At 37.0% G+C, this 17,902-nt stretch overlaps 1 protein-coding gene across 1 annotated transcript in view; it reads right to left on the reverse strand.

The window, feature by feature from the left end:
* Window positions 1-17,902, reverse strand: part of LOC131592285 (contactin-1-like) — a 150,023-nt gene that overhangs the window by 62,464 nt on the left and 69,657 nt on the right. The window contains exons 2-4 of the mRNA XM_058863696.1: window positions 12,582-12,711; window positions 3,936-4,065; window positions 1,200-1,372 (exon numbers count right to left, since the gene is read on the reverse strand). Coding sequence (XP_058719679.1) covers window positions 1,200-1,372; window positions 3,936-4,065; window positions 12,582-12,690 — 412 coding nt within the window. The 5' untranslated portion in view covers window positions 12,691-12,711. The remainder of the gene's footprint in view (window positions 1-1,199; window positions 1,373-3,935; window positions 4,066-12,581; window positions 12,712-17,902) is intronic.

Consider the following 17,902-nt stretch of genomic DNA (forward strand, 5'->3'; position numbering starts at 1 on the left):
ATCAACATTCAGCTCATGCAGCCAGTGAACTGGAAGGCTCTGGAAACATGCCTCAGACTCTTTGGGTTCTATTTTCTTCATGTATTAGGTTTATTGGTTTAATTTTTTTATCCCATTGATAAAAATCCTATTCAGGACTGACACAACTGAAGCCTGCTTGAGGTATAAATAAATATCCCATAAATGGAATGTTGATGTTTTCTCCATCAAAAGGAAGTAACAACCTGGCCTTCAATTTTTTTTCTAGAAGATACACTAGGTAAATACAGACTAAGACTTATCAATGATGATTTGATGCACCAGCTCATGACAGCTTCTGACTTTCTCTAATATTTGTGGTCCCACATTCTCACAACTATCAGAAAGCTGAACTTTTCAGTACATGTTTGATCTTACACAGCAAGGAATGAATTCTACTTATGGAGGCTGGTTAAAGACAAGGGGCACCAAACCCTCAGTGTCAGGGCACCCAGGGCTTTGTGAATGGACCCCAGTTAGAGTGGATTCCTTTTTTGGGGGATTCCCTTTTTTGCCCTCTGATGATAAAATATATCTGGGGAGAAGGTAACTTAAAGCAAAATCAGACAAAAATCCCAAACACTGTCTTAAGTCCATAAAATTCTGCATTACTCTTCATTTAGTACATCACTTTTTTACAATTCACGTATTTGGTGATATGCAGTTCTGTACATGTACATGTCTTCACAAGACTAGCTCCTGACTGTCAGAAGCTGACAGAAATTTCCCCCAGAAGGTTTTTTTCATTGTAGCCTAGGAGTGGGGACATAATTTACTATCAAGTGCTGTTCGTTCCTCCTGCAGTTGTGTTTGCACTACACCTCATCACCATATGCCCTCACTTGAGTCTTTCATCTGTGACTTTTTCCCCTCAGGTCCTACCATGATTTTAAAAGAGTCTGGACATTATTATCTCCAGATCTGGCTCCATGAGTCTCTTCAATTAATAATTCAACAATAACTCACTGGGAAGGTTGTAATGTTATGTCAGCTGAATGCTAAATATAAAATGCTTACAAAGTTATTTTGTGTCAATCTCTGCAGACTAAGGCACTTAAGGTGCTGTTTTTACAGAATAATACATATACAGCACATATTAGCAGAATACACTGCAGTGTAAAACATTGGGCATTCCTAGCTAATCATAATTTTTCTATATTCTGATATAATCAATGGCTTACATCCAAAACTCAGAGTGGCTTCACTGCTTCTGACAGTTCCAAACTCATTTGTCACTACACAGACGTATTTTCCAGCGTCCCTTGATTTCTCTGGATTACTGATAATGAGTCTGCCTCCCACCATACTGTAGCGCTCCTTTGTTAAATCAATATCCCAGTTGTTGAGTTTCCACCTATTAAAAAAGAAAAGCCAGATGTAAGATTTTTCCCCAAAAAGCAAACCTGGTAAAAAACATGATGTGAAAAATAACATAGATTCTGACAAACTATTCAGGAAGTTATTAATATACTTCTATGCAAGTTTTAAGTTTTCTTCCAGCAAAAGGCACAGATTTGAAGTCCAGAAATCTTTTAAACATAACAGTGTCAGTTCTTCCTTCTTAGAGATGTAACTTAGTTAAAACATAGTTGTTCACCAAGCAGTATGAGATACTTGAGATGACTGTGAATGAGCAGCCACCATACACATGGACTTTAAACCTATCTCAAACAAATATCTAAGGCCAGACTGCATTAAAAATATACTCCCTCTGCACTTTTAAAATATGCACTAATGAGAGACTTTTTTAAACCTGCTTCAGATAATGAAAATGTTTTATAAAACATAACATGCCAGTGAAGTCAGTGCAAAAACTGTGGTATGCTTCATATAAGACCTATTTACTGCTACTTCAGTAAATTGCTGGACACTCTTCCCTTAGTTATGGTAAAACCTCACAACCAATATAGTGAATTACGGTAATTTTCACTTAAGAAATTAAGACGTTAATTGGCGGCCCAGTTCTGATCGATTTCTACTCGTATTAAGAAATGCTAAAAACCACGGAATGGGTACCAGGACTCATGATTTATATTTGTGTCTATTACTAAGTCCACAAGAGGGAGCCCGGTTACCTTAGAAAGGACCTGCCTGGTTCCTGTGCACAAATCGCAAAGATGCAAATTTAATACATTTAAAAATCATCAAATCATTTCCCCATAAATATTTTCTTTTTTCATAAGGTAAAGTTAGGAATTAGTATTTGACAATGATAACACACACACCACCTATTCATTCACTATTGAAGATGTGCCAAAATATGCAGAGTTCTCATTTGGAAGTGGAACTTGCAATTGCCATAGAAAGAAATAATAGTAAGAGTGACATTAAAAAAAAAAAAAAAAAATCTAATTAAATAGAAGAATTTTAAAGATACAGAAAATAGCACTTTGATCTGATAGAATGCTAGAGGTATCACTTCAGTCCTGTGAGACATGCTATATGTCTGTGTTAGAAAAAATAAATATATCCTCTGTTCAGAAATATCTAGGTATAAATGTCCTGAGGACAGCTCATCCTGCAACGAAAATGGCAGGAAGGACTTATTTACCTCTGAGACAGAGGAATTTTGGCTTGATAAATGTTAGATGGCTGAGATGAAGATAACGTATTGAGATATACTATATAATGTGTCAAAAAATAAGAAAAATGGCCTTATTCTGTACTGCAATTATCATCACATCACCTATCAGTGCTAATTGTCAAATCTGTACCTAGACAGAGAAGCTCTAGAGGTGCAATGCAATTCTTTGAGAGTGATTTTGCTAGCTCAGATTTTGCTGAGCCCAAAACAGATATAGGAGAATGTCAAAATTTATTTAGAGACTGTAATAATCTATAGATGGTGTGTTTGCAGTCTCGCGAACAGGGTTTGTGGAGTCTCTGGACCAGCTGGAAGGGATGAGGAAATACATCAAAGGGTATCAAATCTTAGTATATGTAATCTCTCCACACTTTCCAACAAAATGTCATGTAGCAGGATCATATTCAAATGGTGGGTCTGTATAGGGAGGCAACCTGTTAGCATCTTTTAAAAAGTGGCAATGAAGATGAAATAAGCTGCTTGGATGGAGGAATACCAGAGCTGACCACAATATTAAAAGAATGCAGATTAAAAGAATGGCCAGTAGACTTGATAGGTTTTTCTGTTCTAGAAACCAGTCTGGGAACACACATAAGTGAGTACTGAGGGCAGGTCATAGGGTAATTTACTGAAATGGATCTCTTTTGCTGGTAAGATCAGATTGTAATTTAGTCACAGTCTTAATACTGATAGTCTTAAGTACGTTTCTCTTTACACAATGAGCAGATAATGGCTAACAAACTCATATGAATGCACAACAAAGCATTGCCTTCTACAATAATATAAATATTGCGAAAGAAGTCATGTGGGAATCTGTATTAAAAGTAGTTTCTGATGTTTATTCAGAGCAAAGTTTTTCTTGTCTTCAGTAGCATAGCTGACACATTTTTGATCACTGCTCTGCAACACATTGGATGAAAAATCAACATGGGATGTAGAATAACCAGGTTCAACAATCAATACTTCTCTTTTCAAAGCAAAAGAGAATAAAAAAAAGCCATTCTGAATCAAAACCAGCAAAGACTCAAATCTCAGTCAACCTGAGGCTAAGATAGAAAGATAACCTCTTTTTTTTTTTAGTTTACATATGGATCAGTGTTTCCTTCAAAAGCTGAAAATATTTAACATAATATTGTGTTTTTAACACTGATTAGACATTTTGGCAAATCAAATCAAGTTGGGGTCTTTCTCAAAAATTGCATATCTCCCCATTTTTTCCTGTCTTGAAGACTTTGCTGCAACCTTGTAAGACAGTCAATTATTTAATAACACAATTTGAAACAGCTGCTGAATCAAACATGCAAGATCTGAAAATCAAAGCAGGAGATGTTACCTGTAAGTAGGAAAAGGAACTGCTCGAGCTCTGCAGTTCATTGAAACTTGTCCATCTGAAGATTCTTCTGGATAGATGGTATCAATAGGTTGCTCTTCAAAAACAGGTCCATAACCTTTGTTTCCTTCCTCTGAAAATAGAACAGAGTTTCAAATTAATCACTTTTTAACTAGCAGTCAAACTGAAGACAAACTTGCATCACACATTCAAGAATCAAAATGTGAAGGCAAAATAGTGACTCACCCGAAGTTAAATTCTGTGTGCTTCAGCAAAACTGGAGCGGTATGGGTAACAAAAGTGCTGTCTGTCCTTCACTGACTCCTGCCTTCTGAGAACCAAAGTAACTCACATTCTGTTCCTCTAATACTACCTTTTGTGCCTCCCCTGATGAAATTACTTATTAGTCACTGTTTAGGCCAAATGTAGAGATAATTAGGAACTGAAGATATGTCCCTTAGAAATACAGTGAGACCAACTTACTTCACCAAACAGAACAAATTCTGATCAAAAAAGTCCACATCCAAAACAACTACTCATAGTTATTCCTTATCTTATAACCTAATCATCGCCAATGATTTTATGTGTTCAGAAAGAATCTTTTTTACATCAGACCAAAAAAACCACCTTATGTTTGGTATCAAAGCCAAAAATTACATTGTTTCTATATCACACCTGTCTTTCCTTTTAAGCTGAGATATGTATTAGCCTCTACACTCCAAAATACAATTTTAAAAGGTCCTACACTGAAAAAAATTTCAGCTTGCAAAGCCAAGCATTTGAAGGTGAATAAATGTAAAATGGGTTTGAACACAAACTGTGGTTTGAGATCTTTATCCTTCATTTGTGGATGCTGTTGTAAAGTTGGTAGGGTCTGCCAACCCCTGCTGCACCCTCTTCTCCTTTATCTCCTCCAAGCATACAAGGTTGCACTTTGGGATCTAAGAAGCAAGACTAAGGGCAAAGGTGGAACATTCTGGGAAAATTCTTAGTAAATCTAGGATGTAACTGGAGTTTTTTTCCCTGTAAAAATGTCAAATATGCATTCTAGGTACAGAATGACTCTCTGAGGAGGCAGTGGATGCTCCATATAGATAAAATTTTGAGACAACACACTTGTCTAATTCTCACAGGTCTCTACCGAGACTGAAATAACAGTTTGGACACTTGTAAACAAATTCATGGGAGAACAAAGGTGAACATGACTGCTAACGGGTTCACTTTCCATTCAAGTTCAGAGCCTGGCACCAAGTCCTAGAGATGCCAGAGACTTGTGAAATGACTGCAAGAATCTTCTAATACAAGGGAAACACAAAACAAACATAATTTTTAACTAATAAGATCTTCAGAGATGGCTGAATAATTTAACTCAAAAGCCATGGTTATGGATGGAAAAATCCTAACTTTTTGCAGTAGTGTCTGTGCTGACTATAAAAATTTGCTACATATCTTGTAATTTAAAAAAAACCTTCTCAGATAAGTAAATAAATTGGCAATGTAAAGTATTAATGTTCTTTAATAAAATTATGACTTTGTACTCATTCCCTTAGAAGTCCTAAAGTTTGGTCCTAAAACATTTTAGACTAAATTAGACAGTTTTTAGGAAACCTATAAAAGAAGAGTCTCTCTATATATGTAAGGAATGTGAATTATACCAGTGTAAAAATACCATATATGCATAAAACACTCTTTCTGCAGATATCTTTTTTACTGTTTCTAAATTCCCTGTTCATAGATGGACACCGGATTACAGCACTAGAAAAAGACTGCAGATAAAAAGCAAGTGCCCTTTCAAATCTGGGGAAGAAAAGTCACCATTTCCGTTGAGGACAGCAGCAGGTACAGAAGACACTGTTACGCTCTGAAATATATGGTCAGGCAATTTAATTTTAAAAAATTAATTAATGCAATGAGAATTGTTTCAAAGAAGCAAAGCAGAACAGCTAGAAAGGCAGAGCTTTTGAACAATGGTCTGTTTTTTTTCCATATTTTAAAGCACAACACAATGTAAAATTCTACATACTGCTAGACCAAAAGAAGAACTAATTTCAGACCGCAAAGTCAAGATTCATGTACTTGCTCAGAGACTGGAATGACTAAGCCAGAAACCTGATGGCATGTTCTGTGCAGTGCTTAAATATGAATACAGAATACCAACAGCCTCTAGCAGCAAATAGCCATATCATATGCAGCTGACTCTTCACCTTAGGACTCAAATGATGTTACAGAGCACTTAGGCATTTCATGGCATGCATTTTTAATGCTGCCAGCACTATTAATTATACTGAGGGAATTCCTGCTTCTCACACCTATCAAATGTGCTTTATAAAGGCACTTCTGCTGAAATCTATTATGAATTTGGTTTCAGGTGTCTGTCTGAGCAGAATAAGATGTGCACACTGAATTTCAGGTGTGGCAAACAATAAACCTTTCATTCTCAGACACAATAATATGAAACAGTACATAGAAGAAAAGAGAAGAGAAAGGTGTCATGAAAAGATCAGCAAGAAATGTTCCCACTTTAAGTGAAGTACCATGACTGTGTGACAAAATTTGGAGGGTGACAAAGGGAAGACTAAGAGTACAAGGAAAAGCATCAGCTCACTGAAGCTGTTCCTACATGAAAAAGAGAAGTAGAGAAAGAAGAAGAAAATGGATATACTAGGCAAACTGAGGACGTGATGAAGCACATTTCCTATGTTTGGGTCCTGCTTTAGACAAGAGGATGGACTATATATGACCTCTCAAACAGTGCCCTATGTTATGGGTAAATTTCTTGTGATTTGTATTTTAAATTGGAGCAGAAGCTATCACCTGACTATTGGAGGTACTCTTCAGTGAATACTGAAACCAAGACTCAGACCTTTAAATAGTGCTAAAATGTATTAGGAAGTTTGTGCAAAGGTCAAGAAAATCTTTTCTCAAGTGATGAGATTATGGATCCTGTACAGGAATCTTTCCCTCTGGAAGGCGGTCCTGTCATCCATTCTCTGTGACATTTTCTAATGAGTCCTCTTTTATTTCTGCTTCCTGTACACCTATCTATTTCCCTGGCACTTAATATTGCCAAAAGTGGCTGCCTGAGACAGTCGTTGGGTGTGAATATTGATCTACCCGAAAGTGTTGTATCCAGTTACATATTTTAACATGAGAAGGGACAAAGATCTGTTAACATGGTGCATGGCTAGATTAACCTTGAGTGCTAAAGGATGCTGAACGTAAGAGCCTTGGAGTCATTCATTATCAGTTTAACTAAGCTGTCAGGCTCTGCATTAGTCTTGCAAGACCAGAAACCATTTGATATTTCTTGTACTGCTTTCAATATGTTAGAGAAATGAGGATCCACTCGTGTCTGAGAAGCTCATGCTCAGAAACAAGATGGTCTGGGAATGAGCCAAAGTACCTCTACCAGGTGTGCAGGAACATAAGCAGTGCACTTCCACATTTCTGAGCACTGTGATCACCAAACACATTATGGTTATTTATTTATGAGTGTGAAACACTTGACAGTAGCATGAAATAGTCTTCTAAGATCCAAGCAGGGATAAGACAGAGAAGGTAAACAGGTATTAAGTATATCGAGTATATTAATCCACTTCTTTTTTTTTTGGAAGAAAATTATCTCTCTTTAGAGAATGTGAATCATTCTGTATGCTGTGATAAAAAGCTTTAAATAATGTAGATTCTAACCCTTACTTCAGAAATGCCTTCTTGAACCTACTATTCTGGAAAATGTCCAAGCATGAATAATTTAAGGTTTGGGGGCTTGATTGTTCTATTTACTTCTCTCAGTCATGTGGGGAAAGTTGTACTTGGCGTTCATGGGAAGCTTATGTGCTGATGCAGTGATGTGCTCACGTTAAAACACTTCATAATGTAGTATCATGATGATGGAGAAGAGAGGGGCACATCATAAATGTAAGTCATCAAGAGGCTAAAGGAAAATCATTTTCGAAGAGCCAGCCAGCACTAAAACAGAAAAGGTAACCACTCCAGCACTCTCACTTCATATTATATGAAAGACTAAGATTGTTTTGGGGAAGGCTGCCTCTATTTTTCAGGACCCAAAGAAGCAAGAGAATTACTTCTATATCCTATGTGCCAGTGAGGACATTGAAGAGCCACATAGTTAATGATGTAGTTTCTCCTTTATAACAAGTTTCAAGTATGAAAAGCTTCAGCCTCTGGCAGAGCAAGTTTCTCCACTTGTGCCTAACAGGGTACAGTTTTCTGGTCTTCTCATACTGCTAAGAGGAATGTCAGCCAATACCAATTAATGTATTTTAAACATATTCCCATTTGCTTATTCAATATTTAAATTTTTAGGTGGTTCTTCCTTAAAAATCTAAGTGTTACTTCAAAAGTGACTGAAGAGCCCAACATGTTGATCCCATGGGATTTGCCAGTGACCAGCAAATTAGGGTTGAAGCTAAAGTGCATTAGTTATTCTGCACAATCTCCCCACACAAGCCCTCCTGGTGCATATGAAATACCAGCAACACACTCAGAAATTCAGCATGCTGTCTAACAGCACCCCCATGTACTCATTAAAACAACTGCCTTGCACTGAGAAGTCTGTATCTTATTGGCTTTCTTGTTTCACCAGCCTCCTCTACAGTTTCAGTTCCTTGTGATTTTTGGAAATTTTGTTGCCTAAAAAGCAGAAGGGCTTTTAACATTTTTACCCCTGAACTATTGCCTCATTTTGCACAATTCAGAATAGTTTACTAGAGTGACAAGCTGCCTTCTAAGGCATGATCTGACCTAAACTCATAGATACTGTCTGGCTTCTCACTATCAAATCCCAAAGCAAAAAGTAGAACAGTTTTATGAGAAATAAGTCATCAGAGGGACATTTTTCACTATGGATTCCTTTCAAAGCCAAATGTAATCTACTATTCATTAAGCACAATAAAATACAGGGTCTTTACAGCTTTTGATTAGTCTTTTGCAAGAACAAAACAAGCTGTAGCTGAAAAACAGTCTTAATTCTTTTGGTGATAGGTTATTATCCCAAGTGAAGATACACTTTAGTTCGCTGCTTTATATGGAAAGTAGTGGATAACAGAAAAGTTTGAAATTCAGACTTAGCAACAGGACAGGAATCTAATGGGGAGTCAAAGGCAACTTGGAAGAGCACTGGAGAAATGTCAGGGGGAAGCGAAGAAGAGTCAAATATTATCAGTAATAGGCATGAAATAACTTTTTTGGCAGTGGACTGACAATCACTGACATGTTCCCTGAGGAGGGATTTGCTGCTCTCATTTGCCTTGCACTACTCAAAGTGCACTCTGAAAAGTAACCCTTGTAACAACTGTCTGTTCTATCAGTAAGTTGAAGACCAAATTATTTATGGCTTTTTCACTGGTTTATATCTGCAAGACTACCTTTCAAGCACTAGTTTACCTGGAAAATAAATACTTCTCCTGTCTCATTGCAGAAGATGATCTCTGCCTATACCTCTGATGCACTGATTCATAAAATCTTTGCTTCCCTTCAGTTAAGTAAGTGCACATTCACCACTGATGAGAAATAGACAGTCAATGCAACAGTTCTCAATTTCTGCCTTTGATTACCACAAAATAGAACTGTCTAAAAGAATTAAGGTGCAAACTCCAAAGTAAACTTTAAATTTCCTAAAAAATTGTGTTTCACTTTGGGAAATTTTTTTAGAATTTCCTGCAGTGAGAAGAAGAACAATTTGAAACCAAATAAAACACCTCAACTTATAGAGTCTCAGAATACCTGTCATCACTTCAGGCCCAATTCTGAACATCTCAAATCAGTGCAGCTTCAGCTTGCCAGCTCTCTGTTTCCCAAATCCTTCTAGCTGTTAAAGTCTAAAAGCTCTTAACGCTCAGTCAAATACATGAATTCTGAATACTTCCAGGTTTTTTGGCTGATATCTTTGAATTTGGGGACACCCATAGGGTAAGGCATCTCAAAACACAATGTATCTGCAAGTTATCAGTTTCCTGGGTCCAGGGTAGTTAATATCATAGTTCGTCTGTTTAGGGAGCACAGACCGCAAAAACCTAGACTACAGAGTCCCAGATGAGTTTGCTGAAAGCAATTTACAGATTAGAAGCACCCAGAATTGTGGATCCAGCACCACAGAAGGCAAGAGGAGACAAATATACTTGCAGAGAAATTGTGTTTTGTTAAAAGGTGCTAAAACAATTTCTTAAATACTCTGCATTCAACATCTGCTTCCAGTTAACTGGTCTCTTCACTCTGGAATGTGGTCCGTCTTTCTATTTAAATGAGAACTCATGCTCTTTACTTAGAAACTGTCCCCAGTTTACATATTCTCCCTTACTGTTGGCACTGCCAGAGTTCCCCTTGATATCATGTGTGAAAGAACACCTCCAACTTGATCACTCTACTTGTGCTCCTTCCTTCTCTTCAGTATCTTTCACTTTTTAACCACACTGAGAACATTTCGAAGCAACCCGTTATATTTCATCTTGGTTACTGCAGGTACATATTTTCTGGATACAATGGCGTTTTCATTGCCAAGAAATATATTCAAAAGGAAAATTTGCTAAGACTAACTGCAAGCAGCTCTCACACCCATTTGAAAGGAGAAAGCCTCCAGCAAGATTCAAGCACTGGGGCTGAGTAAAGACTGCAACACCAGACTTATATAACCTAGATGGGTGCCATAAACCCTAGATGATAGAAGCAGATTTTCTCTGCACTCAAAAGGTTACTTAATGATTTATGCAAAATAGAGCAAGTCCAGGAGCAGAGAGTGTGTGCACAACTCAGCCTTGCAGTAATACACTGGCTGTAACAAACACACTATGATTATATAAAACTAGGAATCTTCCACATTGGAGGGCGGTGCCATACCTTTAGAGACGGTCACAAGTCTTAACTTTGGCTTTTGATGTAAAATGCAAGCAAGTATTTATTCCATACCATGAGATAAGATAGGAAAATTCTTTGAACAGTAACAGCACTATTAGAACCTGCCCTGGATTCACAATCCTTCACACCAAAGGCTTCTATCTTGTCGTGGAATCTAAGAGTGCCAAGAACAGTCCAGTGAGAGATCAAACAAGCCTTGCTATGACAGTGTAAGTGTGTACTCAGGCTGCACGCAGTGTCACGATAGCCCCCTTTATTCTTCCTATGTCACTTTGTTGTGACCCTCATGGCACTCAACCTTCCAGTGCCATTCTCAGGCACTTGCCAGCAGCTATGTTATGGTGCCAAGGTTTTTTTTGGCTAATGGGCACAACAGTGATGTGTATAATACACAATAACATTAATAATTTGATCCTGCCTGTCAAGAAATTACCTGAACATTTTTTCATCTTGATTGACTCTTTTATCAACCAGTATCCAGCACTTGTTTGGCTACTGCAGGTTTTGTTTGATGTCAACAGGTCCAGAGCAAAAGCATGTGTGTAACATTACTGATAGCACTTCACAGTCTTTTTTGTTATTATTTTTATTCTTTCAGGAAAAGACTAGTATTGAATTAAAATGGTGAGTTTAAAGTTGTAATTTTGGTGCTATCAGCAAGCCTCATATCTTAACAATGAAAAAACTCTTGAAATACACAGCAAATATATTGTGAAGGTATTGATTTCTATTAGATATCAGTAAATTCTCCATCCAACTCAGACATGGAGTATAGAACAGCATTCAAAATTACAGAATAAAATAATGTTTCTGCTAAACCAGAAATCATCCCTGTGAGCTCTGGACTCATTTCTTAAAAGCAATGAGCTTACATCACAATATAAATCAGATTTTTTGACTCAATAAAAAGGAATGCAGTCTCATGGTAGTGGAATTGAGGCAACGCCTGAGAGGATATCCCAGATCAAGCAAGTCTGTGACCTTCAAAGTAGGGAAGGATCTAAAGCCTACCTTGAAATGAACCAAAGCATTAGTACACAATGTTGGCACTTTTCAAATATTGGTCAATATTTTGTGCATGCTCTGTTTATACTAGCCTAAAATTAATGCCAGCAACTAAAACCCAGCATTCATTTAAATTGGCATGGAAATCTGAAACAAGCTTTGCAAATCCCAAAGTTGTTAGGAACAGTTGGAATCTTGCCTTTTCACAGACCTCCCTCTATCTCTCAAAATAGAACTAGAATTTCAATTTCAAACATTTCTCTAAATGCAGATGCTACAAATACGACTCCAGAATGTTTTATTATCTATGCCCCACCTCTCGTTATGAAAAAATTTGTAATTTTTAATAATAAATTGAAGTCAGAATATGCAGAACTGCCCCACTGTATTATGAAAACTACCACTACACTGGGCTTCTGAAAAATTACGATGGTGTCAATAATATAGAATTTTGTTTCTCATTATTCTAAACATGTTGATCATCTGTGCACAATAGGCAATTGATATAACTTTTACAATTTAGAGAAAGATTTAATTCTGTATATCAAATTAGACAACGCCAAATTTAAAATCCGTATCTGTCTTTTTTCAAACTTTTTACTATGGCAGGCAGTCTAATAAATATGCTTCCTGACAGTTTAATTGTTCACATTAAGTAATTTGGTGTACCTGCACAAATAAAATAAAGCCATACAAACATTCTAATTGTCCTTGAAACACATAAAACTAACAACAGTTACTTTAATGAATTAACACAGGAGATCATCTTACCTGCCAGGGAGTAGACAAAACAAGGTGTAATAAGATGATAGATGAAAAACCAAATGGATATCTTCTGTTCTGCCATTATCTCAAAAGGAATTGTGCATTGCAATACCATCACTCAGAGAACTAAAAATGCCTGTTACAGAGAAAGAAGAGAGAGTGAATAATTCTGACATAAGGTTTTATCCCATATCACATTTGGCCTGGCAGATTTTGTGACTAAACTGAATACTTTAGAGTTAATATAAGAGAGAATCTTTTGAATAATAATTGGATCATCAGAATTTCTGGATTAAATAAATTATCTCTATTATTCAGAAAGCTCTCAGTTTTGGAGTACTGAGATTTTCTGGTGATAGTATAATATGATAAATATTAAAACTGAACATCCTTTTTTACACTTCTGGGTTCTATCCTCCATCTCAGTAAATACTACATTTCAATTCATGACTTCAAAGTCTGTAAAAATTAGACCACAGTGAAACTGAAGTACATGCATCTCTTTCAGATTCATTTTGTCTAGTATATCATTATTTTAAACTTTTACTATACAATAAATGGTCCTTCACAAAGGTGGTTTTATTTTTTATGAGTTTCCTTTAAAATACTGAATATAATCATTATTGCAACATTGTTTTCAAAGGTTTCTCTCTTCCACAGTGAGAAACTCTGCCTGTATATATACTAAAGCCAAACTAAAAAAGCATGGAGCTTCTTTTGAATAATCTAAGATTTTCTAAATTATTTTTCAGACACTTCTGTAAGATTTGTTACTACATTCAATCAGAATATTTTGCAAGTTTTTGTTTCTTGCTAGGGACTAATATCTATTTCTTTATGGAAATGTGTCATCATGTTTACAGTGTGCAATTCTCTAGGCTTTTTTGGTGGATTTCTTGTCATGAATATATAAATACACTCTTTACATCCATCACACCTTGTTCTTACTTCTTGATTGGTTGTGCTCTAGCACTCGTTAAGAACTTCATACAAAGCAAGGCTCACAGCTTATTACTGACAGAATATTGTATCTCAGGCACATGCTGATATCATCCAGTCTCCTCAGTATATTCATTTTGTTACTATTTCATAATAAAATATGCTTATACATACTTAAACACCTTTCAGTAATACACATCCCAGGACACGGCCCATGCTATAAAAGAAGACTTGTAGATTTGGGACATTGTTTAGTGGTAGATTTGAGCAGTTTTGGGTTAGCAGCTGGACTCAATGATCTCAAGAGATCTTTTCCAACCTAAATTATTTTTTGATTCTAATATTGCACTCTCACTTTTTGCAACGTATAATCTCAATGCTCCTGCTTTCCAGGCCCCCATGCCAGGAGTTGATGACTCTGACAGAGATGTCCACATTTTACCATGACTCTTTCCCTTTCCACATCAAAATTTTTACTAAATTGTTCATTTCCAAAATCCAGATATCTTAGATTTTGTTTTGAAACTGCCCATTTCCCACCTCCAATACCAAGAAAGGAGCAATTTTAAATTACAAAGCACAAGTAAAAATACACTTGACTCCCTAAGTATGTTTGGGATAAATCCTGCCCATATTACAGAGAGCCTCTCATCTGAGCTGCTGCCAGACATGCCTGCTGTAGTGGCTTAGCCATCGGGGCCTTTTACTTGTCCCCTCTTTCTCAGAATAATGCTAAGATGTTCACTTGAACATGCCTCAACAGTGAACTTCCTTAGAACAGAGTTTCAGGAGTGTTTTGATAAACCCTAAATGCAGGAAAATTACAAGAAATATCACAAGAAAATCTTCCAGCTCAGAAATTACAGGAGCTGTTGCATGTCACATTTTTTCCTCTTTTTTTTTTTTAGCAGAATAAATCCTTAATAAAAAGTTAAAAGCTACATGACCTTACAATTATGGCTGTTATATGAAAAGTGAGCTCAGCAAAACAGACAAGAGTTAAACAGTGATTCCCCAGAACTGAGATTTATTTAGAAATATTCCCTAGAAAAAGGCTCTTACATTGGCAACATATATGCTTAGTGTAGCTGGATCCAAGGAGAAAAATTTACTAAACATCTTTACCTTCCCACTTCTGTTGGCACTAAAGTTTCTTGAGAGTCTGTCACACAAATGATATCCACAACTATTTCAGGCATTGGCCTTGACCAATGTATGAACTGCTGTGTCTGTGTGATTCATCCAGAAGACAGTGGTGGGTTAGACCAAGAAATGACTTTGTATACTTTTATAGCAGCCATGCCCTGACTATGACATCCTTGTGATAAAACACTGCCTTCCCTGAAACATTTGTTTCCAAATGACATGAGTAAATTGCATAGTTATGCTGAAATAATTAAATAGCAAAGAAACAGGAACCCTTTAGGGAACAACGGTAATTACACAGCAGCTCATGGTGATAATAACTGTGTTCAAGTGTATTGATAGAGGAGACTGTTAAGAGCACTGTGTTCTCTGAATTATAGTCATAGATGGAAGATCCCTCCTCCCTCTCTTCATCAGAATTTAAGTTCAATTTTGGGAAGATACAATGTTCTCTAGTTCTTAAAAAATCCCTTTTTGCTGGCTCAGGAAAAAAAAAATTGGTTTGAACAATGGCTTCAATTGCAGTAAATAAAAATTGTGTCAGTAAATGCTATAAATACTTCATTTTATTCAGAGACAAAAATATCCACCCTGCCAGGATTTAAATCCTTTCCCTACTCTCACTTGTTTCGGCTGAGTGGGTTCTGTATATATAGCACAGCCATCCCTCCTGATTCATCTCAGCTTGTGGGTGAGAAGCTGTTTCACTTCGCTCTGCTGAATTTTGGCAGAACTGGCTGCTACAAGATGAGACAGCACACAGGTCATCGCTGTGTGTGTGAGGTGCTAGAGCTGTGCACGGTGTTACCACCCAGCCACCCAAGGAGTCGTCCAGCACATCTGAGCTAGCAGCACTGGTGCCGCAGGCAGCACCGTGGGCTGCAGTGCTCAGGCAGCATGATCTGCTTTTGCTTTACAGCTTGCAACTTTTTTTGCTTTGCAGAGTGAGAAGGATATTGCTGCCTAATTAAAAATCATTCCTGAACAAATGATCAGCAGAGTCACTCTTCTCTGAAAAAGCTGACTACATACCTAGACATACTTCCTTCAGTCTGCACAGTACAATCTTTCTTCTTCCAAACAAAGCATCAAAATTTTAGCAAAAAAATAAGCCATTTGAAAAATATGTAATAAAATGAGCAGGCATTTAACTGCAACCATGTCATGTTTAAATACTAACTAATGCTCATTAACACACTTAAGTCCCTTTGGACTGTTCAGTTTCCCAAGAGCCACTTACCACTACAGAGCCTTTCCTAGATTAAAAAAAAAAAACAGGTTCTGGTGAGCTGTCTGGAGTGCAATCCTCCCAGAGGAGGTGGAAAAAAGTGGGGCATTGGTAGCTGAATGGTAAGCACATTCAATTTTGAACACAGGGATCTGCCAGAGTGTTTCTGGAAGCTTGCAGTGTCTCATGTTGCTTCATTAGCATGAGAGGTGCTCCCAGGACACAAGGCTAAACCTGTCTCTCTATATCCAATTGTAAGGATTCTTTAATATCTCAAAATGCAAATTAGGGAAATGTCTACATTTACTGCCATATCCTGTGTGGCTTTCTTCAGATCTTCAGTGCACTTTGGCACTTTTTAAAGAGAAAAAGACACCTATTTTACAGCTATGGAAGCAGTGTTTTCCATCACTTCCCAGCTAAATCCAAGCATGCAGATGACATCATCATTTTGCAAGGACATAAAGCATTTATAGGGTAGACACAAAAAGAAATTACAAACAGCAGTGAATTGAAGTCATTTGAATAAAGATTTTCAAGATCAAAGGCAGTAAAAATAAGGTACATAATCTACCAGATTTGAAATCAAGAAGGGATAGGGATAGACAAGGGACAGCAGAGCAACAGTAGAGGATGCTGAAGGGGTGAAGAGGAGACAGGGTAAAGATCTCAACACTATAGAGGGAAGAGATGTCATGTGAGACATGTAAGTAATCCGTGGGAAGATGGAAGCAATAAACCAACCCAAAAGGGGCAGTAGAGAGAAAGTGAAGGAGATATAGGTAGATAAAGATGTACGAGAATTACCAGTTGCTTCTGTCAGTAAATCTCAACACTTACCATGGAAGAGCCTTCCTGAACCTTGCTCTGGCAAGGCTTTCAGTGTGGGAACACTGTGATTACTGTATCAGCCCCTGACATCCACTCCAGGCTCCAGCCAGGAGCTCCAAGTGCTGAAGGGGAAGTGAGGGGGCAGAAGAAAGTGTCTAGAAGCTCTGGCATGGTACACTTAGCTAGAAGAGGTAAATTGAGATGCCTGTTATGATCTGCATTTCCTGGTATTATGATAATTACAGACATTCAAGTTCTAGAATTGGTAGAGATTCTGTCCAGATTAAACTGTAAATAGATACAACAATCTAGTAAAAATATGTGGTTCTTTACCCTTTTTCAAAAAAATGAATATATAATTGCAATAATTCACTTGCAAATTAACACAGTGGCAAGTTATAATCAAAGTCTTTTAGGAGTCACACAATACTTCAGTCTAATCAGTGTTTTGTATTTGTTTTTACTTCAGACTCTTTCAGTGATTTTTGTAAGCATGTAATTGCTCCTCATCTTTATTTTCTTAACAGAGTTGCATTTTCTTCTATGATAAGTAACTCCTCACAAATCTTACTAGTTGCTCAGTGTGTAGAAATACCACAAAGCATTTTAATTAAAAAAAAACTATTACGTGCATTGCATATTATTTATTTTAGTGCTTTTTGTCCTTTTCTGCTATTTTGTCCTTTGCAAATTAATTTTGTGATCAGTGAATGAGTTCTGACAATCTACATGACATTAAAAAGGGCACTGAATCTTGTTCATAAGTCTGGCTTCTCAATCATCACCCACACACAATCCAATTTACTTCTGAAGCCAGTAATTTAGCCACTAGAATTTATAGCTTTCTCTGTTACTGGAAAAGTGATGACAGTCAAGATCCTTGCTATTGCACAGATTTGTCTCATTCTAGTGGTCTGGGATTGCTGTAAGCAAAGTTCCAAGCCAACCCTGCTCTTACAGCATTGCTGCATCCGCAGAAGATTTTAGGTTTTAGCTAGCTCTCACTTAGGAGTCCAAAAGTGACTTTAGTTCCCTTCATAAAGGCTTGTAGAAATACTTCACTTCCTTATGATTTCTATAATTATAATCTTTGTTTTTGACAGATTTGTTCAAGTGGAAATGGAATCTCAAATCCACCGCTCACAATACTGCCCACTGGCCCAAACAGTCCATCACTAACAGT

This window comes from Poecile atricapillus, chromosome W, assembly GCF_030490865.1.
Source record: "Poecile atricapillus isolate bPoeAtr1 chromosome W, bPoeAtr1.hap1, whole genome shotgun sequence".
NCBI lineage: Eukaryota > Metazoa > Chordata > Aves > Passeriformes > Paridae > Poecile > Poecile atricapillus.